The sequence below is a fragment of the Monodon monoceros genome, unplaced genomic scaffold, assembly GCF_005190385.1.
Source record: "Monodon monoceros isolate NGI ecotype Baffin Bay Population unplaced genomic scaffold, NGI_Narwhal_1 Super_Scaffold_16, whole genome shotgun sequence".
Taxonomy (NCBI): domain Eukaryota; kingdom Metazoa; phylum Chordata; class Mammalia; order Artiodactyla; family Monodontidae; genus Monodon; species Monodon monoceros.
This window is the reverse complement of record NW_021703772.1, coordinates 7,584,448-7,610,989: the sequence shown is the minus strand read 5'-3', so window position 1 is coordinate 7,610,989 and position 26,542 is coordinate 7,584,448. Positions and strand designations below refer to the sequence as shown.

Sequence of the window (26,542 nt, the reverse complement as noted above, 5' to 3'; positions counted from 1 at the left end):
TGCCAAGGCTAGCTGACTAAGGGGGTACAGGACAAGATTAGCCCCGATGTCCTCACCCTGAAACAGCCATTCAGAGGCTTTTTCTGAAGACCCAGGTGACGGCTCTTTTCAGTTCCCTGATCTGGGGAAGGAAGGGGTCCTCCCTCCCAACCCCCCTCCTCCCTGGCACTGCTGGGCAACCCAGCCCTGATTCCCATGACAGTCATGGAGGGAAACAACTAATGCCAACTCTGCCACCCCCTTGCCGCACCCACAACACGTGTCCTCCTACCTGGGGGTCCCTTTGGTCCCTTCATCACCCTCGGCCCTTCTCATCTGTCAGCAGGATGCAGCAGCCCAGGACTGAATAGCGAACATGACCCTGAGCCCAGGACAGGAGACAGGGGCTGCTTGGCCGTGATTTCAGGTCCTGAGTTAGTGCCCCTGGTTATCTGTCCACTTACAGGCCTTGGACACAGGAAGGAAAGGATCGGACAGTAGTGGGCAGGGGCCATCCACCTGGCCCTGGCCCTCACCAAGCCCTTTGCATCCCACCCATGCGTCCCTCCTCTGCAGCATCTCCAGGGGCCCAGGTCCCACCCCTGGGGGCCTGCTTCCTCCCTTGGTATCCTCCAGTCTCAGCCTAGGACGCCTGCCCTCAGCCTGCCCTACCCCACCCCAACCTGGCTGCCGCTAACGCTGCAGATAACTCCTGCCGTCTCAAAGCCATTACCCTGCAAATGGGCAGCACTTCAGCGTGCGTGCGTGCGTGAGTGTGTGTGTGCATGCACGCGCAGGGGAAGGACTGTGGCAGGCAAAGCGCCTTGCTTGTGCCTCGCTCACTGCCATCATTGCCTCGGGGCGATTTATGCTGCCCTCACCTCTGGTCCCCTGCCCTGGCTGCCAGCCTCCACTGGACCCCGGGTGATGGGGCCTGGAGCTCTGGGCAGGGGGCTGGACATGCTCAACTGGAGGGTGGTGAGGCTTTGCAGAGGGGTCCTGGTGAATGTGCGCTCCCCCTTCTTCTCCATGGGTGGTAACCAGACTCGGAGGGTGGCTGAGCCACCGCGCACTTGGTCTCCCAGACCTCAGGGGCCCAGGGGAGTAGAATCAACCTAGGGGTGCAAGATGGATGCTGGACGGGCTTTGGTGGCATTTGAGGCCCTGGTTTCTAGTCTTCCACCTCTCTCCGACGCCTCCAGTCCTCTCTTTTCCCACCCTCTGCTTTGTCTGCCATTTGTGGACACCCACACTTACCCCCAGGTGCCATCACAGCTGCTCTGCCTCACACCCCCTGCCTCAGCACGGCCAGGCAAACCCTCCACCCTTTCAAGGAGAACCTTTGACCTTTGTGTCAAGAACCTTCGGCAAACCCTGATATGTTGACACAGCCGGGAGGCACCCCTGGACTCAGGAGACAGGGCTGGGCAGTGGTCAGGGGAGTGGCCTTCAGCAGCAGGTGGAATTGCTTTTAATCTCTGTTTCTCCAGTTTCTGGTGATGTGGTCTTGGCCATGTCATTCAATTTCTCTGAGCCTCAGTGGCTTTATCTGTAAATCGAGTCAGATAATGCCTGCCTCAAACAGTTATTATTAAAGGTTTAATACATTATAATACACTGAACCACAAGAAATTGCTTATAGTCGACCAGTTTTCCACATTAATATTTAGAGGGTGAAATACTGCACTAACAAACTTTGTATCATTGGTAAGCTTTCTACTTGATGCCCTGCACTTTGCTTTTATATTCTTCATGTTTTACATTTGTACAAATGCTTAAAGAATTCAAACTAAGTGGGAAAGCACAAAGAAGAAGGTACAAAGCGGGACTTCCCAGGTGGTGCAGTGGTTAAGAATCCACCTGCCAATGCAGGGGACACGGGTTCAATCCCTGGTCCAGGAACACCCCACATGCAACAGAGCAACTAAGCCCATGCGCCACAACTACTGAGCCCGCGCGCCTAGAGCCCGTGCTCTGCAACAAGAGAAGCCACCGCAACGAGAAGCCGGCGCACCGCAAAGAAGAGTCGCCCCGGCTTGCCACAACTAGAGAAAGCCCGCACGCGGCAACGAAGACCTAATGCAGCCAAAAATAAACAAATAAATAAATTTATAAACATAAAAAGTGTAAAAAAAGGAAGGTACAAAGCAAAACAAAAATAAATCTTCCCATCAGAAATAGCCATAATTAATGAATAATAACCATTTCCAGAAATCTCTTTTTGCACTGATACAGGTAGAACTTTAGAGAGGTAAATAGATAGAAATATTGCTACGAGAAGGGATCTGATTGAATATTTATATAAAATTTATTAAATTTAATTTTAGTTTAACAAAAGAAAATAAAGGGAAGGAAGTTGAAAGAAACCACATAACTCCAGTAAATATGTCTTTATCACAGACACAGTGTTTTCTGAAAAGATCATCTCATAGTAACAAAAAGATTTGAAAGGAATGGGAATAAAAAGTATTGATTAGGGAGAATCTTTTACGTAGGAGGGGGAGAAATGTGAATATTTTAGTAGAAATTGAAGGTGTTAAATTAGCAAATTTCAAGGAAACTGACAGCAAGATTGAGAAAAGAAAAAGAAAACCTATGGAGAGAGATGACAAGAAAGAAAGACAAAAGCTAAAAAAAAAAAAGGAGAGGAAACGGGTAGAATTGTGGAATGGTTTGCAGTATTTTAATTACAAAGTTGAACAATGGTGTTCAAAATTTCACATATAATTAACTTAAAAGAAATTTGCCTCCATGGGCCCTCCTTACCTAAAGGTTTCTATCGTGTTTAAATGGTGAGAAAGATGTAATTTCGGGCATGTTGTAAATATTGACGTTTTAAGATAAAGCTGCTGCAACTCTTTTGAATGTATTGGACCATTTTGATGGATTTCATAGGGTTCAGCCTGAGAGGTGAACCGCCCAGCCTGCAGCCCGCCTCCAGCGGTGCTCATCCTGGCGGATGCTGTGTCCGTAGCAAAACACCTAACGCTCTATGGACTCTTCTGAACTTGAGCTTTTGTATTTTCTTTGTTTCTGTTTTCCTGGTATTTTTAGCAAAATTCACCCTAACTCTCCAAATTTTCTCACTAAATGAAGAAGCAAAGATGTTGGAGTCCATGATTAAAATGGAAAAGCAGAGCCACGCCCCCATCCCCTGCAGGATACCAGTGACCAGGGTAGAGGGCTGGCCCCACTGGAGAAAGCTGGACGAAGCCTGGGGGAGGTGGTGGGGATGACCCCTTTCTCCTCCCAAGCCCTTCAGAAGAGGCTGACAGGAAAGGGTGCTGGGAAAAATGGAGACCGCAAGGATTATGGGATGTATACAAAAGGCTGGATTCTGAATTGGGGGGAGTGTAGAATGCGGTCTGGATGCTTCCATGCCCGTGGCCCCTGCCGAGAATATTGGGTGAGAAGCCAGGGGTCTCGCCAACCACAGAGAGCCCTGGGTGCAGGTTCCAGGACCAACCCATTCTCCGAGACCCATGGAGCCTGCAGCGGGCAGCCCCCGACTCAGCACCCCACCCGCAAGCAGCACCCTTGCCTCTCCCTTTTAAAGTCAAGTTCAGCCTGGGAGTTTCTTGCTGGCCCAGTGGTTAGGATTCGGCTTTTTCACGGCCGTGACCCGGGTTCAGTCCCTGATGGGGGGAACTGAGATCCTGCAAGTTGTGCAGTGCGGCCAAAAAAGAAAAATTCAGCCCAAAGGGAGGGAGAAGTCAGAGCAGTCAGTAAGTAAAGCTGACAAGCCAAAGGAGACAGGCAATGCCTGAGGAAGGCCCCACGGGGCAAGGGGAACCGCCCTACTCAGACACCCTCTGAGCATCAGGCCACACAGGACCTGGAGAGCCCCTCCCCTTGCTGCTTCCCCAGGTCCCATTCTCTCCAGTTCTCTAGGCGCCAGCATCTCCCTTGCTGCCTTCCAGGATCAGGCCCTTGAGTCCTCACCATGTTCACGCAGGGAGACGGCCTCCTATGGATTCCCAACGTTTACAAGGTGCTGATCTAGAACAATGATGACAATCCCTGCCAGCCCTTTGCAGGAAGCCTAACAGGTGTCCTTTGAATCCTCCCAGCAAGATGGACGTTATTATCCCATTTCCCAGACTGGGAACAAGAGGTTGAGAGACAGGGAAGTGTATGAGTTTCCTGGGCTGCCATCACAAATTATGACAAACTGGGTGGAAATTTATTCTCTCACAGTTCTGGAAGCCAGAGGCCAAGAAAATCAAGGTGTTGGCAAGGTCGTGCTCTTTCAAAGGCTCTTTGGGAGAATCTGTTCCATGCCTTTCTCTTATTTCCCGTGTCGCCGGCAATCCTCGGCTTGCAGCTACTCCAGTGTCTGCCTCCGTTATCACGTGGCCTCCTCCCTGTGTGTCTCTTCTCTTTTGTAAGGACGTAGTGGATTAAGGGCCCACCCTACTCCAGTATGACCTTCACTTAACCTATTACGTCTGCAACAACTCTATTTCCAAATAACACCATATTCCGTAGTACTGGAGGCTAGGACATCAACACATCTTTTGGGGACACAATCCAGCTCGCGACAGGAAAGTGCCTCATCCAAAGTCACCCAGAGAGGGCTTCCCTGGTGGCGCAGTGGTTGAGAGTCCGCCTGCCGATGCAGGGGACGCGGGTTCATGACCCGGTCCGGGAGGATCCCACGTGCCGCGGAGCGGCTGGGCCCGTGAGCCATGGCCGCTGAACCTGCACGTCCAGAGCCTGTGCTCCACAATGGGAGAGGTGACAGCAGTGAGAGGCCCGCGTACCGAAAAAAAAAAAAAAAAAACCAAAGTCACCCAGAGGTACAGTCAGAACCACAGGCCTGAGACCTGAATCATGGCCGGAGCAGCCTGTCATCCCAAGGAGAGCCCGACTTCAACCTCTCCTCACATCCCAATGAGTCAGAAGCCCGCTCGTGGCCGCTTCTGTTGCCTAGCCGGCCACTGTTGGCCAGCAGAGGTGGCAGGCATAGCTGCGGATCCCACTGTCATGTCCTGGGACACTGCTCTCAAAGGTGGCCTGGTCAGCTCTTGGGTTAGTCCCCCTCCGGCTGCCCTTTTGTCCACTCCCCTGGTCCAGGCATGGTCCAGGAGGTCAGGGTGGTTAGGGTGGGGGAGGGGCGAGCACAACCATGGCACGGAGGACCCTGATGGGGGAGGTAGCGGAAAATCCTCCCCCAGAGGATAAGTGTCGAGACCTGAAGAGGCAGCTTCTGCCCCGGGGTGGCAAGTGCCCGGGTCTCTCCTCACCATTTCCAGAGGTCCAAGGCCCCCGTACATCTTCCTCTGAATAAAAGAGAGGGCTCCGTGCCAGCAGGGAGACTGCGGGGCTGGCCCACATCAAGAGCCTGGTGGGGGTTTCCAGAGATATCGACAAAAAGGTCCAAGGTTCTCTCCCTCCCTCATCTTGAAGTGGGAGGTTGGGGCTGAGACTTTGCCCCTGTCTGCGGGAGGGGTGACGTGGAGCAGCTGTGGCCTCAGAGGGCACTCAGGGCAGAAGGGTCAGCAGACAAGGCCGGCTCCCCTCCCAGGCTGGAGACTGGGGCCTGGAGGGGAGGCTGAGAAAGCAGGAACTGCAGGTGTCACCTACAGAGCCTTGAATCCCTTCTACATCCCTCCCACAGCCTGGACCGTTATCCTGCCCCCAGTCCCAGAAAAAACAAGGAGGCAAAGAGGAAAGAACAGAGCAGCAGCAGGAGAGGGGGAGAACCCAGCTCTGCCGCCTGCTGGCCGGGTGGCCCCCCCGAGCCGCTTCTGTCTGAGTTCAGAGATAACTGATATCCGTGTGAGGTGCTGGTTCCTACCAGCTCCTGACTGCGCTTTGCTGCCCCTGACCCACACTCCACGGGAGAGGGATGGGAATGGGCAGAGTGAATGGGGGCCTGATGGAGAATGGGCCACAGTCCAGGCCCCACCCCTTACGTGGAAAGGGGGCTGATGACAGGGGAGGAGGGGTACCCAGGGACCAAGGACTGCTTTGGACAGATGGAAGTTGAATGTGCCAGTCCCTGGACCAAGAACAGGGGCCAGTAATCATTTCTTCATTTGTTCGGCAAATACAGTGTGTCAGGCTCTGTTCTAGGTGCTGGGGAGGCCACCGGGATGAGATGGAAAGCCCTAGCTCCCTGCAGCAGACAGACATCAAAGGACCGAGCTCACAACTGCAGATGGCTCTCACCAGCTTACTGGGGAATCTCAACACAGCAGGACGTAGATTTGAAACAGGTTAAGTTTTCCAGGCACTGCCCTCGACTGTGCCAGGCAGAGGTCACTTTCCCACTGCAAGAGGCAGCTCTCTTCCCAACGTGGGGCCAGATTCTGAGCGCTCTCCACCCCCCAGGTTTGAGCCTTCTCCTGGGCATTGTCCGTTGAAACTCCAGGCTCTGGCTTGATAAAATCACTTCTCCCCCTCCCCGAGCCTGGGAGGAGCTTCAGGGGCTCTAGTGGGGGTGGGAGGGTGACGAGTGGTCTCCCCTCACCTTCCGTTCCTCAGGGTTGGGATAGGGATGGGCATCTGCTCCTGATCCGCCTGGGCCAGGGGGAACCAGAGTCGAGACCCTAAGGCTACCGTAGCTCCTTTTCACTGAGAACGAGCAGTGCCAGGGGTCCAACCTGCCAGCTGACGGAAGCGTCCCTCAGGGCAGTGTCCCTGGGTACAGGGCCCCGAGCTCAGCAAGGCCTCACACTTGGTTTAATGTTCCACATGCCACCATCTTGAAATTCTTAACAATTGCTTAACAAGGGGCCCTACGTTTTCATTTTGCACTGGGACCCCAGCAAACTGTGTAGCTGGTCCTGCCTGCCGAACACGGGTGATAGCAACATATAGCTGGCAGCATCGTACCCATCACACCCTTCATACCCTTCCAAAGCCTGAAGCCACCAGTCTCATTCACACTTGGGACCAACCCTCAGGCCTGTGGGCACAAGTGGAAGGCCCTCTGTAAATGCTTAGGGACCAGGAGCCTCAGAGGTGGTGGGGGGTGTGGGCCCCTCCCCACTCGGCACTTCGGGAGGCCCCGGCTGGTCAGGGTGTCCTCTGGCTGAATTGACCTCCACTGGGCACTGAAATGCCAATATCTCCCTCTCCCGGCTCCCTGATTCCTAAGCAAGGCTTTCCTTGATTCCTCTGGGGATTCCAGCCCTCCTTCCCGCTTGGCTGGAGCTGTGAGGGAAACACTCTCTCCACCAACACTGTGTCACCCCAAAGGTCCACCTCACCTGTCCTTTTGTCTGATCCACTTGGAGGAGGGGCCCTGGGGGAGCAGGGATTCGGACAGGGGTCCGGCAGTGAGCCCTGCAGTGGGGTAGGGAGAGGGGGGAGCTGCCCACTCAGCTAGACTGTGGAGACCAAGCCTCTTAAACAGGCAAGAGCCCCGCTGGACAGCTTGCAACAGAGAAGCGACGGCTCTAAAGAAGATACAAGAGGGTGATGTGACAGAGATGAGAGGAACCGCTGGGACAGTGGCCGGAAGGCCTCTCCATCACATTCCAATGAGAGATGTAGGTAAGGAACTAGTGCACCCGTCACCAATAATAAACACAATCATTTCATGAAATGTGGATTTAGACGTGGTTCTCAAGAGGTGGCCTGTGGAAGTGGATGAAGTTGACCTGGGCTTGGGGCGGGGTCTAGACAGAGGAGAGGGGTGGGCTCGTGACCCAGTCATGGGAACAGGAGGGGCAGAGGAGCTTGAGGCAGAGCTCAAGCTCTGGGGCCTGAGCGGAATTGCAGTCCGTGCTGTGAGGTTCCTCACTGCTCTTTGGCTGTGGTGGGGCTTTTACCCTGAGGGGAGCTGGGGGTGGAAGGAGCAGTAGGTAGACCCGAAGCTCCAGGTTTTCTTGCTCCTCCCCCTCCTTGCAGACCAGTGGAGACAGAAGGGAGGCCAGGAGGCAGGGCGGGAAGGCTCTGTCTTGGTGCCCTGGCCTGGTTCACTTGGCTTTGGCAGAATCCAAGCAGCTGAGGGACTTAGGTGCTGAATGGGCAGAAGTGTACTCCCGGAGGAATTCCCCAGGGGAAGTGTCCTCCATCGTGAGGGGCTTGCTCTAGGCCTTAATCTCTCTGTCTTGAACACAAGAACCTATGGGCAGAGCTTGGAGGGTGCTTCTGAGCTGTTGGCCTCCATCAAGGCCTGCTAGGCTTTCCCACCCACCTCTCTGCTTTCTGGGTCTCTTACCTGGAGGGCTCTCTCTCTCGGAACCACAGACGACTTCCTTTTTTTAAAAAAAAATTATATATTTATTTGGCTGCTCTGGGTCTTAGTTGCAGCATGAGGGATCTTTGTTGCCACGTGCGGGATCTTTGTTGACACACGCGGGATCTTTAGTTGCGGTGTGCGAAGTTGTGGCATGTGGGATCCAGTTCCCTGACCAGGGATTGAGCCCGGGCTCCCTGCATTGGGAGCATGGAGTCTTAGCCACTGGACCACCAGGGAAGTCCCACAGATAATTTTCCTTTGGACACTTTCTCAAGCCTTCATTTATGCTTCAAATACAGGCTCTGTTGAACTAACACCCTCTTGCCAAGAATTTGGAGATTACAGATAAAAAGCCCTAAACCCCATTCTCCTATGGGGTCCCCATCTAGATATACATCCTATCTATACATCCTATCTATACATCCTATCTATACATCCTATCATCTATACATCCTATCTATACATCCTATCTATACATCCTATCTACACATCCTATCTACACATCCTATCTACACATCCTATCTACACATCCTATCTATACATCCTATCATCTATACATCCTATCTACACATCCTATCTACACATCCTATCTACACATCCTATCTACACATCCTATCTATCTACACATCCTATCTACACATCCTATCTACACATCCTATCTACACATCCTACCTACACATCCTACCTACACATCCTGTCTACACATCCTGTCTACACATCCTATCTACACATCCTATCTACACATCCTATCTACACATCCTACTACACATCCTATCTACACATCCTACCTACACATCCTACCTACACATCCTACCTACACATCCTACCTACACATTCTGTCTACACATCCTGTCTACACATCCTACCTACACATCCTACCTACACATCCTACCTACACATCCTGTCTACACATCCTGTCTACACATCCTACCTACACATCCTACCTACACATCCTATCTACACATCCTGTCTACACATCCTGTCTACACATCCTGTCTATACATCCTATCTACACATCCTATCTACACATCCTATCTATACATCCTATCTATACATCCTGTCTACACATCCTGTCTATACATCCTATCTACACATACCTAGAGGTATAGATATTCCAATGAATACAGTTTCCAACTTCACAATATCCACTCACAGTAATCCACACTCAGACAGTATTTTCATGGCATTCCTGAGTCAGAGGTATCACCTTCATGAGGTGTGGTGGTAATCGGTGAGAGGGAAAAAGTTGTGTGTACAGTGGTGTGCTGATAAATGCCAAAGGACTGGCTTTCTGGGGGGAAAAGAGCTCTGATGTGTAGCATGTGCTGATTCCCATGGTGTAAATACTCCAAACCTGGCTGATTTCAAGCTACCAGTGTGATGTCACCAAATGCAGACTTGGGAAGAGATAGCAACAGCTGGCTCTCGGGAGCCAGTCTGAGCTGACTCCAGCACACCACTGGGTGCGTGGGCTAATCCAGTGAAGTTCCAGGGGGTGGGAGCCTCATTGTGGTCAGTGCCCAGAGAGGTTGGGGAGCACCGGAATGATGGGGCTTCGCATCCATACAGGTGGGAAGAGATCTTCAGGGGGGAAAACAGAAGTCACGCTTATTCTCTGCTGCCCACAGTGGCGCAGAAGGAAGAGGCTGGAGAAGCTTCCGGCTTTGGCCGCCCAGTCTCCGCGTCTCACCCACCACCCCCGTGGGAACCCTGACTCCAGGCTATCTCTGCAGGTCTGCAGCTCTGTCTTCTAAAGGGGGGAGAGGTTCCCACCAGGGCACGTTCACCTGGGCAGACAATATTACGGAGGTGATGTCATGAGAGATCCATTCTGAAAAAGGACCAGGCCTGCCAAAGCCGCCCTGGGGTCACCAGCATGCATTGGGGCACCAGGATTCTTTTTTTGGCCCCAGGATATTCTCTGAGGGGCAGAAGAGCACCTCCTCCCTGCCCCAGGTGGGGACTTGGTCCCAGGAGAGCTGCCCGTTCGTGGCCCTTCCCGTGAGACTCCAGAAGACTCCCTCCTGCCAGATCAGGGTCATAGCCACTGAGAACAATGCTGGGCAGGCCGAGCGGGCCCTGTGCAGGGGCAGGGGGTCTGGGAGAGCAGCAGAAGCGGCTGGGGCCTGTCCTTCCCAAACTGGGCCACTGGTGGGGCCTTTCATCTCCCGCCTTCCTCTCTGGGCCACTCCAGCGTCCGCCTGCCTCTGCTTCTTCCCACCCCGCTACCCCCAGTGCGGCAATTACTGCGTTAATTAGGGCGCTTTGATCATCTTTAGAAATGGCCACATTGGGGAGGGACACTGCCAAGCAATTAGGGGCAGAGAGGCTGGGAGCTCGGGCACCTCCTCAGGGGGTGGGGCTGCTGAGGACCCTCAGACACCCCCTGTCTCCTCCCTCCAGGAGCATCTGCCCCCAGCATAACTGTAAACTCCTCGGGGAATAGGGGCAGATGGGAATCCCGCCCCCCGCCCGCCCCCACCCCAGCTCTGAGCCCTGGAGACAGGGCCAGCCCCTGCCCACCAGCCCCCCTCTGCCTGGCCCCCAGCCCAACCGTCAGCTCTTCTGGCCTGTCCAGGCCCCTTTGATGGAGCCGCAGAAACAAGGGCTCCTTTGACAGAAGGGGGGCCTCAGAGCCCGGATGATGAGACTTCAAAGGTGAGGGTCGAGCCCACTATCCCGTTCCGTCCCCCCACCCTGGCCCCCCTCCCGTGTCCCCCCCCAGTCTGTCCTGTATATAGCCCCCCAAGCCCCATTTCCCCTGTGGGCTCCTGGGAGTTAAGGGCCAGGTGAGGAACAGACCAAGGGAAGCCGGTCATTTTGATGTAAAAGAATAGAATCAGGTGATTTGAGGAACAAGAACTCAGCGCCCAGGGGCGGGCACCAAAGGATAACGCCTGGAGGGTGAACCCCGAGGGGGAAAGAGCATGGGGCCGCTTGCCGGGGCCCCGGCCACCATGCTGCTGGCTTTGCTGCTGCTCCTGCTGCCCCTCCCAGACCCGCGGTCTGCCCACGGGCACCCACTGTACACGCGCGTGCCCCCCAGCACCCTGCAAGGTGAGCCCAGGCTGCTCTGAGGGAGAGGCCGAGGTGGGAGGAGCACAGAGCAAGTGGGTCTCGGGCAGGGGGACGTGAGCTTGCCCTCCCAACTCACAAGGACCTTTGGCCCTTTCTGCCCACCCTGCTGGGAGAAGGGGCCAGGCACTGAGACACAGGTGGGAGAGGAAAGCGGAGGACGAGGGTGGAAGGGGAAGGGGAGCCAGCAGGCACTGCCCCAAGGCGTGCTTTCCAGAAGGTTCTGGGTTTAGCAGGGACGAAGGGGCCCAGGGGGGCATCCCCTTGGCTATCTGGACCCCAAGGTGGGCAACTCGGCCCTGGTTATTTTGTGTCAGTAAGCCTGAGTTCTGTAATATCTATACCTTTGGGGTGCTGTTTTTCAAGGTTTCTAAGGAAAAGCCATTTGCAAAGATTCCAGCCCAGCTCAGCTGAAATTACAGAGATACCTCGGGCTGAGAATCTGAGACCGTCTGCTCTGTGTGCTGGGGCCTGGGACCGTGGGGCTCTCTGACCTCCCCATTCTGTCCCAGGGCTCCTGGAGCCCAACCTGCTTCCACACCGGGTCCCCCAAGGCAGGGCACAGGGCTGGGGCGAGGCAGAGGAGCTCTTCCCCCACGGTGCATGACTTGTGCCCCATGTCCTAGCAGCTCTGTCAGCCCAGGGGACGAAAGTGTTGCAGGCTGCCCAGAGGAGCGCCCAGTGGGCAGTAAATCGGGTGGTGATGGAGATCCAGCACAGACTGCATGAGTGCCGAAGTTGTGCCAATCACACCCCTCCATGCCCGGGTGAGCTGGCGCTGACAACCCTGGGCCCGTTCTCCTGTCCACCCCGCCCCCTCCCTTCAGACTTGACCCCTCTTGGGGACAGAGACTGGGTGAGGCTGCAACCAAGATGACGCTCAGGAAGGTCTCCTCGAGTGGAAAGGGCACACCAGGCACGGGCACAGCGTGTGCAAAGGCAGGAGGGCAGGAGCAAATAAGTCTGGGCTTATTTGCTGAGCAGTGAGAAGTTTATGGCAGCTGAAACAGACCCTGAGTGCTACCGGGCAGGGTAAGGGGGGTGGGTATGTGTGCAGGGGGTGCCGGGTGAGGTGGCCGGAGGGCTCGGGCCCAGCCTGGGCTGGAGAAGAGTGGAAGGCCGTCCGTGAGGCTCAGGGGTCTGTTTCTCAGCAGCACCTGGGCGTCCCGGGCCTCGAGCCCCCCTCCTCCAGGATCCACCTGAGCCAGGTGAGGCTGAAAAGGCTCGAGGCGGGCAGGGCTGAGAGCAGGGTGGACCCTGGAGGGGTCTCAGTGGTGAGGATGAGCGGGACTCGTCCCTCCTGACGCCGCTTCGGCCTTTCTAGGGCCGTGTGGCGAGAGGCGCCCGGGCGCTGTCAACGTGACGCGGGCGCACGGCCGCATTGTGGGGGGCAGCGCGGCACCGCCCGGGGCCTGGCCCTGGCTGGTGAGGCTGCAACTCGGCGGGCAGCCTCTGTGCGGCGGCGTCCTGGTGGCGGCGTCCTGGGTGCTCACGGCGGCGCACTGCTTCGCGGGGTACGTCGGGCCCCAGACCCCTGCCCAGACCGGATCCCCAACGCGGGGTCCAGCTCTTCCGGGGTCGGCTGGCGGGCACTAAGCGCGAGGACCGGTCTCTGCTGCCCCCTGGCGGCGGCCGTGCCCTTTCCCGCCTCAAGGCGCCCAGGCCGCCCAGCCAGGGCGCGGATTCTCCGGGGACTCACCGTCCTGGGCCTTCTCCCGACTCGGCGTCGCGGCTTCTCCCGGGCCCGCCCTCCCTGCCCCCAGGCGGAGAAACAGCCCAGCGCGCGGGCTCGCTGGGTGGTGCCTGTGGGCGGAGGGCAGGGTCTCCAGGGGACCTCTCTTGCATCCTTGTGCTGCGTGTCTCCCGCCGCTCGCCCCGCAGCGCCCCGAACGAGCTTCTGTGGACGGTGACGCTGGCCGAGGGCCCCCGGGGGGAGCAGGCGGAGGAGGTGCCGGTGAACCGCATCTTGCCCCACCCCAAGGTGAGAGGGCAGCCCCCAGGCCCTCAGAGTTGGGAACAGCACCCCACCCCCACCCGCACTGACGCTGCGCCGCCACCCCCTCCCCAGTTTGACCCTCGGACCTTCCACAACGACCTGGCCCTGGTGCAGCTGTGGACGCCGGTGAGCCCGACAGGGGCGGCGCGCCCCGTGTGCCTGCCCCAAGAGCCCCAGGAGCCCCCCGCAGGCACTGCTTGCGCCATCGCGGGCTGGGGTGCCCTCTTCGAAGGTACTAGGCAGGGCAGGGCCTGGGGGAGCCGCGCGTATGCGTGGGAAGATTGGGGGGCTGGGGTGATGGAGTTTGGGAAGGCTGGGGTGTAAGAATTCTGACCTACACCCAGCTGTCTTCACAAAATGCTGCCCATCTCGCAAAGCGGGGGGAGTCAAGGAGGGCAGTGGGGGGAGGGAGACCTTTGAAGCAGGACCCCTGCCCTCCAGGCCTGAGCCCCTTCCACTGCTTCCCTGTAGATGGGCCTGAGGCTGAGGCAGTGAGGGAAGCCCGTGTGCCCCTGCTCAGCGCCGACACCTGCAGAAGGGCCCTGGGGCCAGGACTGCGCCCCAGCAGCATGCTCTGTGCCGGCTACCTGGCCGGCGGCATTGACTCGTGCCAGGTATGAGCCCCGACTGATCGGAGGGTAGTAGTGGGCCACTCCTCAGGGGCAGGACGGCCTCCTTTCCTTCCACAATCAGGCTGTCACTCAACTTCTCTGAGCCTCTATATCCTCATCTCTAAAATGGGTCCAAGAGTGGTAACCCCAGTAGAGCTCAGAGCTGCTTTACCCTGCCAGCCATAAGGCTGTCATTGAGGGTGACATGGATCGATGCAGTGCCCTCTCTCTTGGCTCGGATCCTCGCAGGGTGACTCTGGAGGCCCCCTGACCTGTTCTGAGCCTGGCCCCCGCCCCAGGGAGGTCCTGTACGGAGTCACCTCCTGGGGGGACGGATGCGGGGAGCCAGGGAAGCCTGGGGTCTACACCCGTGTGGCTGTGTTCAAGGACTGGCTCCAGGAGCAGATGAGCGGTGAGCGCCCCATCCCTATTCCCCCCTTCCCCGGAGTGCCCGGCAAACTGCCCTGGGACGAGCGCCTTTCCACCCTGCCCACTCCCAGCCTCCTGCGTCGGGAAAGCCTATCCTCCTGCCGCGGAGGGCTTTGGGGGCTATAGGGCCTGAAGAGGGGAAGCGGGGGTGGAGTAGGCTAGCCCCTGACGCCCCTCGCAGCCGCCCCCTTCAGCCGCGAGCCCAGCTGCAGGGAGCTTCTGGCTTGGGACCCGTCGGAGGAGCCGCTGGCAGACGCCGCCCCGCCCTGTGCCTTCTACGCCCACCTGTGCCCGGGGCCCGCGGGCGCCTGTGCGCGCCTGGCGCACCAGCAGTGCCTGCAGCGCCGGCGGCGATGTGGTCAGTCCCGTTCCTGGGGCTGGGCCGGGGACCCGAGGGTCTGGCCCACGTCTGACAGCCGCTCGGACGCTTATCGCGCCCGCAGAGCTGCGCTCGCTGGCGCACACCCTACTGGAGCTGCTGCGGGGCGCCCAGGAGCTGTTCGGCCCGCGCCCGGGGGCGCGGCCACTGGCCCCGGCCCTGGCTCGGCCCGCTCCGTCGCTCCGGGATCCTCCCAGGCACCTCTCCCGCGAGCAGCGGCTGCACTCAGGTACCCCAAGCCCTCGCAGCCCAGCCCCCGCCCCACCCCAGCGCGACCGAGGCGTTCACCTAACCGTGCAGCTCCCCAGGATCGCGGGCGGCAGGCACTGGGTTCCCGAAGCGGAGGTCGGAGCAGCGCGGGGAAGCGAACGGTAATGACGCCCCCTGCCGGCGGTCTCCAGTGGAGTAGGCCAAGGGTGGGCCGAGGCCCGCAGGGGATTCTCCTGGGGTCTGCAGCTGGGAAGCAGTTTCACCCCGCGGGCAGACCCGGTCTCCCCCTCCCTGGCAGCAGGGCGGATGATTCTTTGGGGGAACTTGTGACTTTGGGCCCTCATCAGTGTCAACAGATGCTGGGCTTTGTGCTATCATTTAACCTCTCTGAGCCTCGGCTGCCCCTCGGCTGCCCCATCTGTAGCAGGAGGAGAAATCTGCCCACTGGGAGGTGTCCAGAGGCACTGGTGGGAATACCACCCCGGTTCCATGCTAGTGTCAGTCCCCTCGTATTCCCAAAGTCCCCTTCCTGCAGGCTGCCCTGGGCTGGAGCCCCTGTGGCAGAAGTTGGCTGCCCTCCAGGGCACCCATGCCTGGATCTTACAGGTCCCCGCTGAGCGCCTGGCCATGGACTTTCACGAGGTGGGTTCCCGGGCTTCCCAGACTCCTTCGCAGTGGCCTCGGAAGGTCAGCCCTGATGGGGAGGGAGACAGGAGAGACCCTCCCCCAGCAGCCTGGGGTGGAGGTAGTGGGTGGTGCCCAAGGGGAAGGGGATGGGGAGGGCGGCTGTGTGTGAGCTGGGTGCTAGCTGGATGTGAAGGAGTGGGGGGAGGTGTGAGTGGAGGAGCTTGGGGGGTGTCCAAGTGAGCAGAAAGTGTGCAGGACTGGGGGAGGGGGCTGGGGAAGGGCTGGGTCTGAGTGAGAGTTTCTGGGGGCGAGGAGGAAGGGGACCAAGAGTGGGGCTGTGGGCCCCTGAGTTGTCTCCTTCCTCTGCAGGTCCTGGCAGACCTGGGCTCCAAGACACTGACCGGGCTCTTCCGAGCCTGGGTTTGGGCAGGTCTGGGGGGCCGGCACGTGGTCTTTGGCGGCCTGGTGGGTCTGGAGCCAGCCACGCTGGCACAAAGCCTTCCCCGGTTGCTGGTGCAGGCCCTACAGGCCTTCCGCTTGGCAGCCCTGGCGGAGGCAGAGCCCTAGGGACCCCGGATGGCTCCAAGGCAGGGCCGAGGGCTGGGGAAGAAGGGGCACCACCCGCTCAGCCCTCAGGTTCCCCCAGCCAGGTGGCCCTGAGCCGTGTCTCCACCCGCAGCCCCTGGTCAGGACTACTGCTCCCAGGGCCTGCAGAGGGTCCAGGGAACATGATGACAAACTGTCATGGCCAGAGTTGGGTGTGGGCAGGGGCGTGGGGGGAAGGGGTCCTGGGCCCAACGTACCTTCCCAGATGTACCATCGGAAGATCACAACTGCTTTAATAAACATTATTTATGATCTACGGAGACCACTCCAGAGCTTTCTTAGGATGGGACTGGGGTGGGTGGACATGGGATCTTTGGGGTTAGGGCCCAGCCTCCGGAAGCAGTTAGTTGACAGAGGTCACAAAGACACTGGAGAGGGGCTCCAGAGCCCCCCATCTCAGCATATCGGTATACCTCCCAAGAAATGGCAGTACCGCCACCTGTCACCACCCTGCTGTCCATGGCTGACCAGTGCCGCCCCCGAAGGCCCGCCTCTCCACCCGGCCCCCACCCTCACCACTAGCGGTGGGGAGTCCCAGCCTGGGATCTTCGCCTCGTGTCCTTGGGCTCCTGCCCAGCTGGCCAGTCCCTGTCCCCACGCCCGCATCACCTGCCCCAGTTTCTCCAGCCTGCCACAGAGCCTCGAGGTGTCAGATTGCGCTTCCGGCGGCCTCTTCCCTTGGCGCCGCACCCCACCCTGCACCTGTCCCCTCGGCCACCTGCCCGCATTCCCCAGCCCTGCCGACAGGAGGGGCCGACCCAAGACCCAGTCAGAGGGACAGGATGGAGGGGCCCGTGTTAACGCTGGGGCTGCTGGCTGCCCTGGTCGTGTGTGGTAAGAGTGGCCATCACCCCTCCCTGGAGGGTCCCCCAGGACCCCTACCCAGGTCCCCCACGGCATGCTCCCCTCCCGTCCCCTCCTACGTGGGGCTCCCTCTCCCAGCGTCAGGCCCACCTCCCCACTTCCCACTGCCATTCCTCCCTGGAGGGGCCACCCCCCCCGGGGCCCGCTCCATGCCCAGCAGGACCTCAGGGCGGTGTCCCTCCCGGGCCCCTGTCCCCGACCCTCCCCAGGCAGCTGGGGCCTGAACGAGGAGGAGCGGCTGATCCGGCACCTGTTTGAGGAGAAGCATTACAACAAAGAGCTGCGGCCCGCGGCGCACAAAGAGGAGACCGTGGGGGTCACCCTGGCCCTCACCCTCTCCAACCTCATCTCCCTGGTGAGTGGCTCCTCCAGGCTGGGCTGGGGAACGGTGGCAGGGATGGCTTCCAGGAGGCCTGGCTGTCTCCTGGCCTGGGATGGCCGTGGAGGAAGGTCAAGGCCTCTGGTAGCTCCTCTCCCTGGGAAACGCACTCGGGGCCTCTCTGTGCCTCTGCGTGCTGCCCACAGGTCTTGGGCTGAGGATGCCCCTTTCCCTCCAGCTTCAGTTCTGGGTGCCCCCGTTTCGCACCCATGACACACGTGAGAGGCCATATGCCCACCCTGCTTCCTGGTCTACCCATCCACTCCTGGCTGCTGGGGGCAGGCCATTGCCGTGGTTTCCCCTGGGTGGCAGCCAAGAGTAGGTGTCTGGTGAAAGGGTGCAGGCCCCGGGGGGACAGTCCTCCTGTTTGATTACAGAAAGAAGTTGAAGAGACCCTCACCACTAACGTGTGGATTGAGCACGTAAGGAGAACACCCCGCACAGAGCTGGGGGTGGGGAGGGTGCAGGGCCCAGGTTCGCCTGTGCTCGCTTCTGCTTGGGGATCCCCAGCCTGCCTCAGACGCTGTCCTCTGGGAGGGCCTGGTTCCTGCCTACAGACAAACCCCAGGCCCGACCGCCCCTCCCATCAGCTGGTGCTGCCACAGGCCGGGTAGAGCCTTCTGTGGGTTAGGGTCCTGGCCTAGGGAACATTGTCACAGTACCTTGATTTTATTAGGAGACGCTGTCTGCTACCCAACCTCTTTTGTCCCAGCGCCAGCCCCTGTCCAGTCTTCCCCCAGGGAAGTGGTTGCTCGGGGAGCGGGGGGAATGGGGGAGCCCGGACAACAGCAGAGCCCACTGCTGACATTTCTTCTGGGCTTCCAGGGCTGGACAGACAGCCGGCTGAAGTGGGAGGCCAAAGATTTTGGGAACATCAGTGTCCTGCGTCTGCCCTCTGACATGGTGTGGCTCCCAGAGATAGTGCTGGAGAACAAGTTGAGCCGCAGCCCTCCCTGGCTTCCCTCCACCACTCTGCCTCCCTTCGTCCTGAGCGTCCCCCTCCAGTCCCAAGCTTCTGACTGCCCGCCCTCCTCTGCCTCCCCCAGCTCGGCCAACACCCAGCTGGCCAGCACTCACTGTGGCCCTTGTCCCTGTCCCGCAGCAATGACGGCTCCTTCCAGATTTCCTACTCCTGCAACGTGCTCATCTACCCCTCAGGCTACGTGTACTGGCTGCCGCCCGCCATCTTCCGCTCCTCCTGCCCCGTCTCCGTCACCTACTTCCCCTTCGACTGGCAGAACTGCTCCCTCAAGTTCAGGTGCACCCACTTCTCCAGCCACCCCTCCCCCCAGGGCACCCCGCCAGGGGCTGAGGGAGGTAAACACGCTCAGGCAGAGGCCCCTGCTCTGTCCCGATTCAAGCTTCCCATCCCCACCGTGGCCCCCTCCACCCGTGAACCTCCTGTGTTAGCCTTTCCCCCATCGGTGGCACCAGCCAGCGGCTGAGGACCACCCTCTGCCCACTACCCTCCCCAGTTCACTCAAGTACACGGCCAAGGAGATCACCCTGAGCCTGAAGCAGGATGAAGAAGACGGCCGCTACTACCCCGTGGAGTGGATCATCATCGACCCCGAGGGCTTCACAGGTGCCGGAGCCGTAGCTGCTGGGTGGGCTGGCCCCTCAGAACCCCCCCCACCCAACGGATACAGTCACACTGACATCTCCACCCCAGAGATGCACGCGTGCATACACACACCTAGGACGTGGACACACAGGGACACAGACGTGCAGATAGACACACACAGGCCAGACCCTTCCCCGTCTGAGCAGGGTCCCTGGGGATGGTGTGGCCGACAGATGAGGGGGGTGGTTAGCCTTCCTGCCCCCAGAGGGCCCAGGGGACGGCTGGGGCTTTGGCTGTCATCCTGATGGTGTGTATGTTGCCCCCTCCCCACGCCCCCCTCCCCTCTCTGTGATCAGGCTCAGATCTTTTACTGGGCCCTACCGCTTGCCCCTGTCTGTCAGAGGAGACCCACATCCCGCTGGTCCCGAGGCTGGTACATCACGGGGAGGAGGGTTCTTACTCTCACTGCCTTGTTATCCCCAAGCCTCCTTATTTGAACCACATATGGCCTCAGCTTCTATTTTTTCCAAGGAGAAAAAAAAAATCGGTCCCAGAGGAAAACTTCCCCCTTGTGGAGTGAAACTTCCATCCCAACCCCCAGGGAAAGATACCCAGAAACAGAGTGTGAACCCTCGTCCGTGCCCCCACCCCACTCCCAAGCCCCGCAAGCCCCTGCCAGCAGGCCTGGCTACGGCTCTGGGCTGGCTCCCTCCACCCAGCACCCCCCCCCACCGCCCTCGACCTGCCCCAAGGCCCACCCCCCACCCCCGGCCCCCTTGCCCGGCCTGACCCCAAGGCACCCACGTGCCACCCGCAGAGAACGGGGAGTGGGAGATAGTGCACCGGCCGGCCAGGGTCAACGTGGATCCCAGTGCCTCACTGGGCAGTCGCAGCCGCCAGGACGTCACCTTCTACCTCATCATCCACCGCAAGCCGCTCTTCTACGTCGTCAACATCCTGGTGCCCTGCGTGCTCATCTCCTTCATGATCAACCTAGTCTTCTACCTGCCGGCGGACTGTGAGCCCAGCCCCGGGCCCCTCCCCAAGGGCCCCTGAGCTCGGCCACCCCTGCCCTGCCCCTCCCTTCCTCCTGGGGGTCGCCGTCCTGGTGCTCCCTGCCCAGGGTCCGGGAACGAGGGCCACATGGCCTGTCAGTGGCAGGGCTCTGTGACCCTGTCAGACATCCCCCAAGTGGACAGGGCCCCTGGGGGCTCCATCCCTCTTGGACCTCCCCTCTGCCTCTCATCATGGGCTTCCCAAGGACCCTAGGGAGAACTACAAAAGTGTCCCTCTGTCAGGGCAGAGATCGGGCCTGTGTGGTCACCACTGTGTGACCGTGGGCCTGGCTGTTGAACCAATGGGTGGATAACAAGGTCTCTGGGAAGCCAGGGCATGGGGCGTGCAATCTACACACACCTGGTTCGAGAAGGGCACGTGTCATCTGTGGTCACTTGGCTATGAGCAGGGCACAGTGAGTTCCAGAGACAAATGTGACCCCGCCCCGGACCCTGACAGACAGGGTAGAAACTACAAGACTAGGAGTGCAGCCTGGGGGGCGGTGGGGCGGGAGCTGGAGTCTGGCTGCGAGGCGCATTGCAGACTGAGAAGCAGCGCTGGGGCGGGGCCGTGGACCCAAGACCAACGGGGCCAGCACCGCACAGCACGCTGAGGGGCGCAGGTGGGAAGAGCAGGGCGGTACTGGGCTGGGGTCTCTGAGCAAAGGGTTGAGAGCAGGAATGTCATCTGGGTGTGAGGATGCCTTGGGGGTTTCTGTGCAGTGGAGAGACAGAGAAGGTCTGTGATTTAACAGGGCTGAGTGGCAGGGGACTGGCTAACGAGGAAAGCAGGGGTTCCTTGAGCTCTCACCCAGTGGCAGGCAGCGTCTGAGAATTTAACACACACTCTCTCACTTTGGCCTCCCGGCTTTTAGTGGTTGAGGAAACTGAGGCACAGAGAGGTTAGGCTGCTTGCCCAAGGTCACCTAGCAGTAAGTGGCAGCTCCTTAGCCCAGGGCACCACGGCATTGTGAACAGTAGTGCAGGGGCCACCGTGGGGCCCTCCGGGCCCCGGGCCAGAGGTCCCAGCTAAGGATGGGCTCCCCAGGTGGCGAGAAGACGTCAATGGCCATCTCGGTGCTCCTGGCCCAGTCTGTCTTCCTGCTGCTTATCTCCAAGAGGCTGCCAGCCACGTCCATGGCCATCCCCCTCATCGGCAAGTGAGTGCCGTCCCTGCCTGCCTCACCCCGCCACTCCTCGCCCTGGGCGGGGGCTCCAGGCTGCACCTGTGCCCACAGGTTCCTGCTCTTTGGCATGGTGCTGGTGACCATGGTCGTGGTGATCTGTGTCATCGTACTCAACATCCACTTCCGCACGCCCAGCACCCACATGCTCTCTGAGGGAGTCAAGAAGGTGAGGGCTCAGTAGCTAAAAGGTGGAGGTCGTCCACGTGCCTCTCTGCAGGGAGATGGGTGAAGCCACAGCGGTACCCACAACAGGGGGTGCTACCCGGCAGCAAAAGTGGCCCTGCTGCTCCCCACGTCCCAGGCTGAATATTACATAAAAGAAGCCCAATGCTAAAGAGACTGCAAGATTTCCTTTCTGTGAAGTTCAAGGACAGGCGAAACCAATCTTCAGTGCTAGAAGTCAGGATGGTGGTTCCCTCTGGGTGTGGGTAGGAATTGATGGGGGTGAGGCAGGAGGGAACATTTTTGACATACAGTTCTTATCTTATCTGAGAGGTGTTTACACAGCTGAATGCATCTGTAAAATTTCACCTAGCTACATACTTAAGATTTGTTGAGTCTACTGTGTGTTTGTTATACCTTGATTCAAAGGAAGGTGAGCAATGTGGGGGCAGGGTGCCCAGGAAGGGGACTGTCCTTGCCTCCTGGCCTCTGCAGGGCCACCTGGTTGTTTTGGGACAGCTGAGGATACTTTAGCAACTTTTCTGGTCTTAGCTCTGCGTTGGGGGCATTTTTCTTACTTTTTTTTTTCATATATAATTCATTTTCAACAAATGAGTTCTTCTCTGTAATGAGAGAGTTGGAAACAACCTAATTGTCCATCAGTAGGGGATCAGAGTTCTTCTGCTGTAATGAGAGAGTTGGAAGCAACCTAATTGTCCATCAGTAGGGGATCAGAGTTCTTCTGCTGTAATGAGAGAGTTGGAAGCAACCTAATTGTCCATCAGTAGGGGATCAGCGTTCTTCTGCTGTAATGAGAGAGTTGGAAGCAACCTAATTGTCCATCAGTAGGGGATCAGAAGAATAAATGACAGCATCAGACGGGCGAGCACTTTGTGGCAAGCCAGGAATGGAGTCACAGATGTTTGCATGTGTGATGTTTGCATGTGTGAAGGTGACCCACGTTTGTAAACTGGCCCCTCCGACCTGCCATAGCTCTTCCTGGAGACCCTGCCTGAGGTCCTGCACATGTCCCGTCCGGCAGAGGATGGGCCCAGCCCTGGGACCCTGGTCCGGAGGAGCAGCTCCCTGGGCTACATCTCCAAGGCAGAGGAGTACTTCTCGCTGAAGTCCCGAAGTGACCTCATGTTTGAGAAGCAGTCAGAGCGTCATGGGCTGGCCCGGCGCCTCACCACCGCACGTGGGTCCCTAATGGCTTGGAGTTCGGCCCATCCACAGGAGATGGGGTGAGGGCAGGCCCCATGCCCACCTCTGGCCTGGTGTCCACAGGTCGGCCCCCAGTAGGCTCTGAGCAGGCCCAGCAGGAGCTCTTCAGTGAGCTGAAGCCAGCTGTGGATGGGGCCAACTTCATCGTCAACCACATGAAGGACCAGAACAATTACAATGAGGTGAGTAGCCACAGGGTTGCTGTGTACAGATGTTCAGGTAGTGCACTGATCGGACACATATCTTAAGGGTGCACAGTTCCCCTCAGAGATACCTATCAACTTAGATGGAGCTCACAGTGGATGCAGATTCCAGGCCTCTCGGGGAGGGGGATTCCCTGCCTAAAATCCCATAGCAGTGTGCAGGGCCAGGCACACACTCAGATATACACACAGGCGCACAGCTCTGCCCTGTTGGGGCCACACTCTGGACCTCCCTTAGGGTCCCTTTTTTCTCCCAGCTGCCAATCACTTTCTGTCCCTTCTCAACTCCCAGCTTGATACTCCAGACAAAGCCAGACATTTAAAAGGCGGCCCTATAGGGTTGTTCAGTGCTACACAACTTAAAAAAATCTCCCCTGACAAAGGGGCATATTTTCCTAGTTCACATATAGGCTAGTGGCAGCACTGAGAGGCTGGGAGGGAGTCTGTGGGCCTGCTCTCTGTCTCCTGGACAGACAGAATGACCAGCCCCGCCTGTGGCTGGAGGTGGGCCTGGGCCCTTGCTGGGGACATGGCAGCACATCCCATCTGTTGCAAGCCCGAGGCAGGCCCCACAGATACGCCGAGGCCGTGGGCCCCAGCTTGGGGTGTGAGTATGTGGTTTGAGGGCCCTTCTTACCCCACTGTCTCTGTCTCTGTCACCCTTGCCCCCAGGAGAAGGACTGCTGGAATCGGATAGCCCGCACAGTGGACCGACTCTGCCTGTTTGTGGTGACACCCATCATGGTGGTGGGCACAGCCTGGATCTTCCTGCAGGGCGCCTACAACCAGCCTCCACCTCAGCCCTTCCCTGGGGACCCCTTCTCCTACCGGGAGCAGGATAAGCGCTTCATCTAGAGTGGGCGTGCCCTCCCCAGCCTGGTCCAACAGCCAGGGGAGGCGGCTGGCCTGAAAGGGGGGTACAGGGGGTGCGGTGGATAGCTGTGTGGACAGGGGTGTCTGCGAAACAACCAGCTCTTCCTGGGCAGACCGATTCCCAGCCCTGAGACTTTGAGCCCAGTTGGTCCTGCCAGGCTGGGGCAGAGACGAGCTGAGGTCAAGGGAGGGAGGGGGAAGCCCTAATTCTCAACAGCGGTTCCTTTGCAAATAAAGCCAGGAGCCACCGGAGAAGGGCTGAGAGTGGACATCGGCTGGGGGTGGGGCAGGACGATCTAGGGGGAGGCAGAGGGCTGGCTCAGGGACCAGGGAGAATGCCACTCAGGCTGGCCTCTTGGGACCCCTCTGTGAGGGGCCAGAAAGACAGACATCTTCTTGCCTCCCTCTCCCTCAGGTGGGGGTGGAACAGGTGGGATCCTGGGCCTTTACTTCCCAGCTCCTCCAGCCGCTTCCTTCTGCCAACCCCTTAGTCTTGGGCTTCTGAGGCCCCACCTGGAGCCGAGGTTGGGGATGTCTCTCTCTCCAGTCCCACTAGGGAAGGAGTCTTTTGGCAGGTTTGGGAGCATCAGGATTGCAGAATGGCCTTCCCCAGCCCTTTCTGCCTTGGCCACTCTGTCTGGGTCCCCCTGGAAAGCTGAGGATGGGGGTGGAAGGGTCAGGTTCAGCATCCACAGAGGCCAGAGGTCAGCCTGGCCTAAAGCCCCATGCACCATCTAAAAGCCCCAGAACTCGGCCATCCCCCCAGGCTTGTCCCCTTGAGCACCTACTCCTCTTCCCCAAAATAGGGTTGCCAGACAAGACTTGGGACATACTTATACTAAAAAATGATTCATTGTTTACCTGAAATTCAAATTTAACTGGGAATCCTGTATTTTAATTGGCTAAATCTGGCAACTCCACCCCAAAGGGAGCCCCCGCCACTGCTATCCCAAAGGCCTTGAAGGGCTGAGGTTGCAGGAGCCAGAGGATATGGTTCTGTGTGGTAGCCCACCTCCAAGGTGGCCCCAGTGAGCCACACCTCCTGGCATTCATACCCTCCCACACGGTACCAAGATTGGTCTGTGTGACCGATAGAAGGAGGCAGAAGTGACAGTGTGTCACTTCCAAGATCAGGTCATAGAAGACATTGCAGCCACTCTCTTTCTCTCTCTCTTGCTCTCCCTCCCTCATTCATTCTTAGTTGGCTCTCTGACTTTGGCGAAGCCAGGGGCATGATGTCGTAGAAGACATTGCAGCCACCCTCCTTCTCTGTCTCTTGCTGTCCCTCCCTCACTCATTCTTAGCTGGCTCTCTGACTTTGGGGAAGCCAGGGGCATGATGAGCTGCCCTGTGGAGAGGTCCAGATGGCAAGTAACTGAGGCCTCCGGCCAACAGCCCTGTGAGTGACCTTGGAAATGGATCCTCCAGCTGAAGTGGCTCCTTCAGCCACAGTGGAGCCTTCAGATGAGATCACAGCCCCATAAAAGGCTCTGAGCCAGAGCCACCCAGCTAAGCTGCTCCTGGATTCCTGACCCTCAGAAACTGTGTGAGATATTAAATGTTTGTCATGTTAAGAGACAAAGCTTTGGGGTGGTTTGTTACACTAGCAGTGTGACCTTGGGCGAACCACCCGTCATCTCTCAGCTTCAGTTTTCTCATCTGCAAAGTGTGGATAAGTCCAGCTCATGAGGCGTCTTGAAGATCAAATTTGCTAGTAGGAGTAAAGGTAGTTACATGTGTCCTGCAAATTTTAGGGGTGGTTATTTATCTCATTCCTCATTCGTGGGCCTCAGTCACTGAGGACAGGCCCTTGGGGCCCTCACAAGGGCCTCCTGCATCCAAGCCTGGCGTGGTGACTGACAGGGGACTAGAGCAGGTTGGAGGACCTGATTCTTCACCTCCTTGATATGCAGGCTTGAGTGTCCCAGCTGAACCCACGTCCCTCAGAGGGAATCAGTGACCTCATGAGCTCAGGTATATAGAAGGCAAAATGTTTGGTCTTCCCATGGAACTGAAGAAAAGATAAACCATTTAAAACCAAAACTGACCCTACTTACTTCTGCTTTCCAGTATGAACCTTCTGAAAATTCAAGGTACAAATATTTAATTTTTTCCCCTCTGAATAGGAAAAGTAGCTTAGACTTACACCCTTCAGATGAGCAGGCAGTCTGGGTCTTCCCTGGAATTTTTCACCAACTCTGGGGTGTCCCTTTCTCGTGCCCAGAGACAAGAGGGCCCAGATGTGATCCCTCAACCACTGTCGTTGCTTTGCTTAGCCACATGGTGGCGGTGTTGGCAGCAGATTTTTACACAGTCAAATAGTGAGGCCTCAGTGTGTCAAGCCTGCTCAGGTGGCTGTAAACCTTCCAGAGAAGACAACCCCCAATGCCCCACTAGACCAAGGGCGCCTCTTTAGCAGGTTACCAGGGTTACAGTGGGTCCCCCGACAGCACCCACTTCCCCAGCACTCCAGCCCCAGGGTGCTGTCAGGACTGGTCCACCCTACGGACCAGTGGCTGCGTGGGGTGGCATGGTTCAGGCGGTGATGTGAGCGATGGGGGCGATGGGGAGCCATGGGGGGCGATGGGGGGCCATGGGGAGCGATGGGGGGCGATGGGGGGCGATGGGGAGCGATGCGGGGCGATGGGGAACGATGGGGGGCCATGGGGCGCGATGGGGAACGATGGGGAGCGATGGGGGGCGATGGGGAGCGATGGGGGGCCATGGGGAGCCATGGGGGGCGATGGGGAGCGATGGGGAGCCATGGGGAGCCATAGGGAGCCATGGGGGGGCCATGGGGGGCCATGGGGAGCGATGGGGAGCGATGGGGGGCCATGGGGAGCCATGGGGAGCCATAGGGAGCCATGGGGAGCCATGGGGAGTGATGGGGGGCCATGGGGAGCCATGGGGGGCGATGGGGAGCGA

At 58.4% G+C, this 26,542-nt stretch overlaps 2 protein-coding genes across 3 annotated transcripts; both read left to right on the top strand.

Moving 5' to 3' along the window:
• Nucleotides 1-11,130: 11,130 nt before the first annotated feature.
• On the top strand, nt 11,131-16,067 carry PRSS56 (serine protease 56). Its single transcript, XM_029224415.1, has 13 exons — nt 11,131-11,230; nt 11,878-11,985; nt 12,403-12,456; nt 12,573-12,762; nt 13,130-13,229; nt 13,317-13,476; nt 13,716-13,858; nt 14,105-14,267; nt 14,466-14,642; nt 14,728-14,892; nt 14,972-15,034; nt 15,409-15,515; nt 15,870-16,067. The coding sequence occupies exons 1-13, from the start codon at nt 11,131-11,133 to the stop codon at nt 16,065-16,067; spliced, it is 1,728 nt and encodes a 575-aa protein (XP_029080248.1).
• Nucleotides 16,068-16,838: 771 nt separating this feature from the next.
• CHRND (cholinergic receptor nicotinic delta subunit) lies at nt 16,839-23,863 on the top strand. 2 transcript variants are annotated; one of them, XM_029225562.1, is made up of 12 exons: nt 16,839-16,940; nt 17,180-17,325; nt 17,727-17,771; nt 18,175-18,284; nt 18,452-18,607; nt 18,825-18,934; nt 19,731-19,931; nt 21,017-21,128; nt 21,207-21,321; nt 22,311-22,515; nt 22,605-22,723; nt 23,417-23,863. In XM_029225562.1, the coding sequence occupies exons 1-12, from the start codon at nt 16,889-16,891 to the stop codon at nt 23,597-23,599; spliced, it is 1,554 nt and encodes a 517-aa protein (XP_029081395.1). In that variant the 5' UTR covers nt 16,839-16,888; the 3' UTR covers nt 23,600-23,863. The 2 variants fall into 2 exon arrangements, with proteins under 2 accessions (XP_029081395.1, XP_029081396.1); XM_029225563.1 differs by lacking the exon at nt 17,727-17,771 and having other exon boundaries at nt 23,417-23,606.
• Nucleotides 23,864-26,542: the final 2,679 nt, after the last annotated feature.

What these genes read in the sequence shown, in the direction of transcription:
- PRSS56 (XM_029224415.1), top strand. Translation starts at nt 11,131, where the DNA reads ATGCTGCTGGCTTTGCTGCTGCTCCTGCTGCCCCTCCCAGACCCGCGG. An exon ending in GCAGCGCCGGCGGCGATGTG is followed by an intron (nt 14,643 to 14,727) that starts GTCAGTCCCGTT and finishes TCGCGCCCGCAG; the next exon opens with AGCTGCGCTCGCTGGCGCAC. An exon ending in TGGCCATGGACTTTCACGAG is followed by an intron (nt 15,516 to 15,869) that starts GTGGGTTCCCGG and finishes CTTCCTCTGCAG; the next exon opens with GTCCTGGCAGACCTGGGCTC.
- CHRND (XM_029225562.1), top strand. Translation starts at nt 16,889, where the DNA reads ATGGAGGGGCCCGTGTTAACGCTGGGGCTGCTGGCTGCCCTGGTCGTG. An exon ending in CTAACGTGTGGATTGAGCAC is followed by an intron (nt 17,772 to 18,174) that starts GTAAGGAGAACA and finishes CTGGGCTTCCAG; the next exon opens with GGCTGGACAGACAGCCGGCT. An exon ending in CGACCCCGAGGGCTTCACAG is followed by an intron (nt 18,935 to 19,730) that starts GTGCCGGAGCCG and finishes TGCCACCCGCAG; the next exon opens with AGAACGGGGAGTGGGAGATA.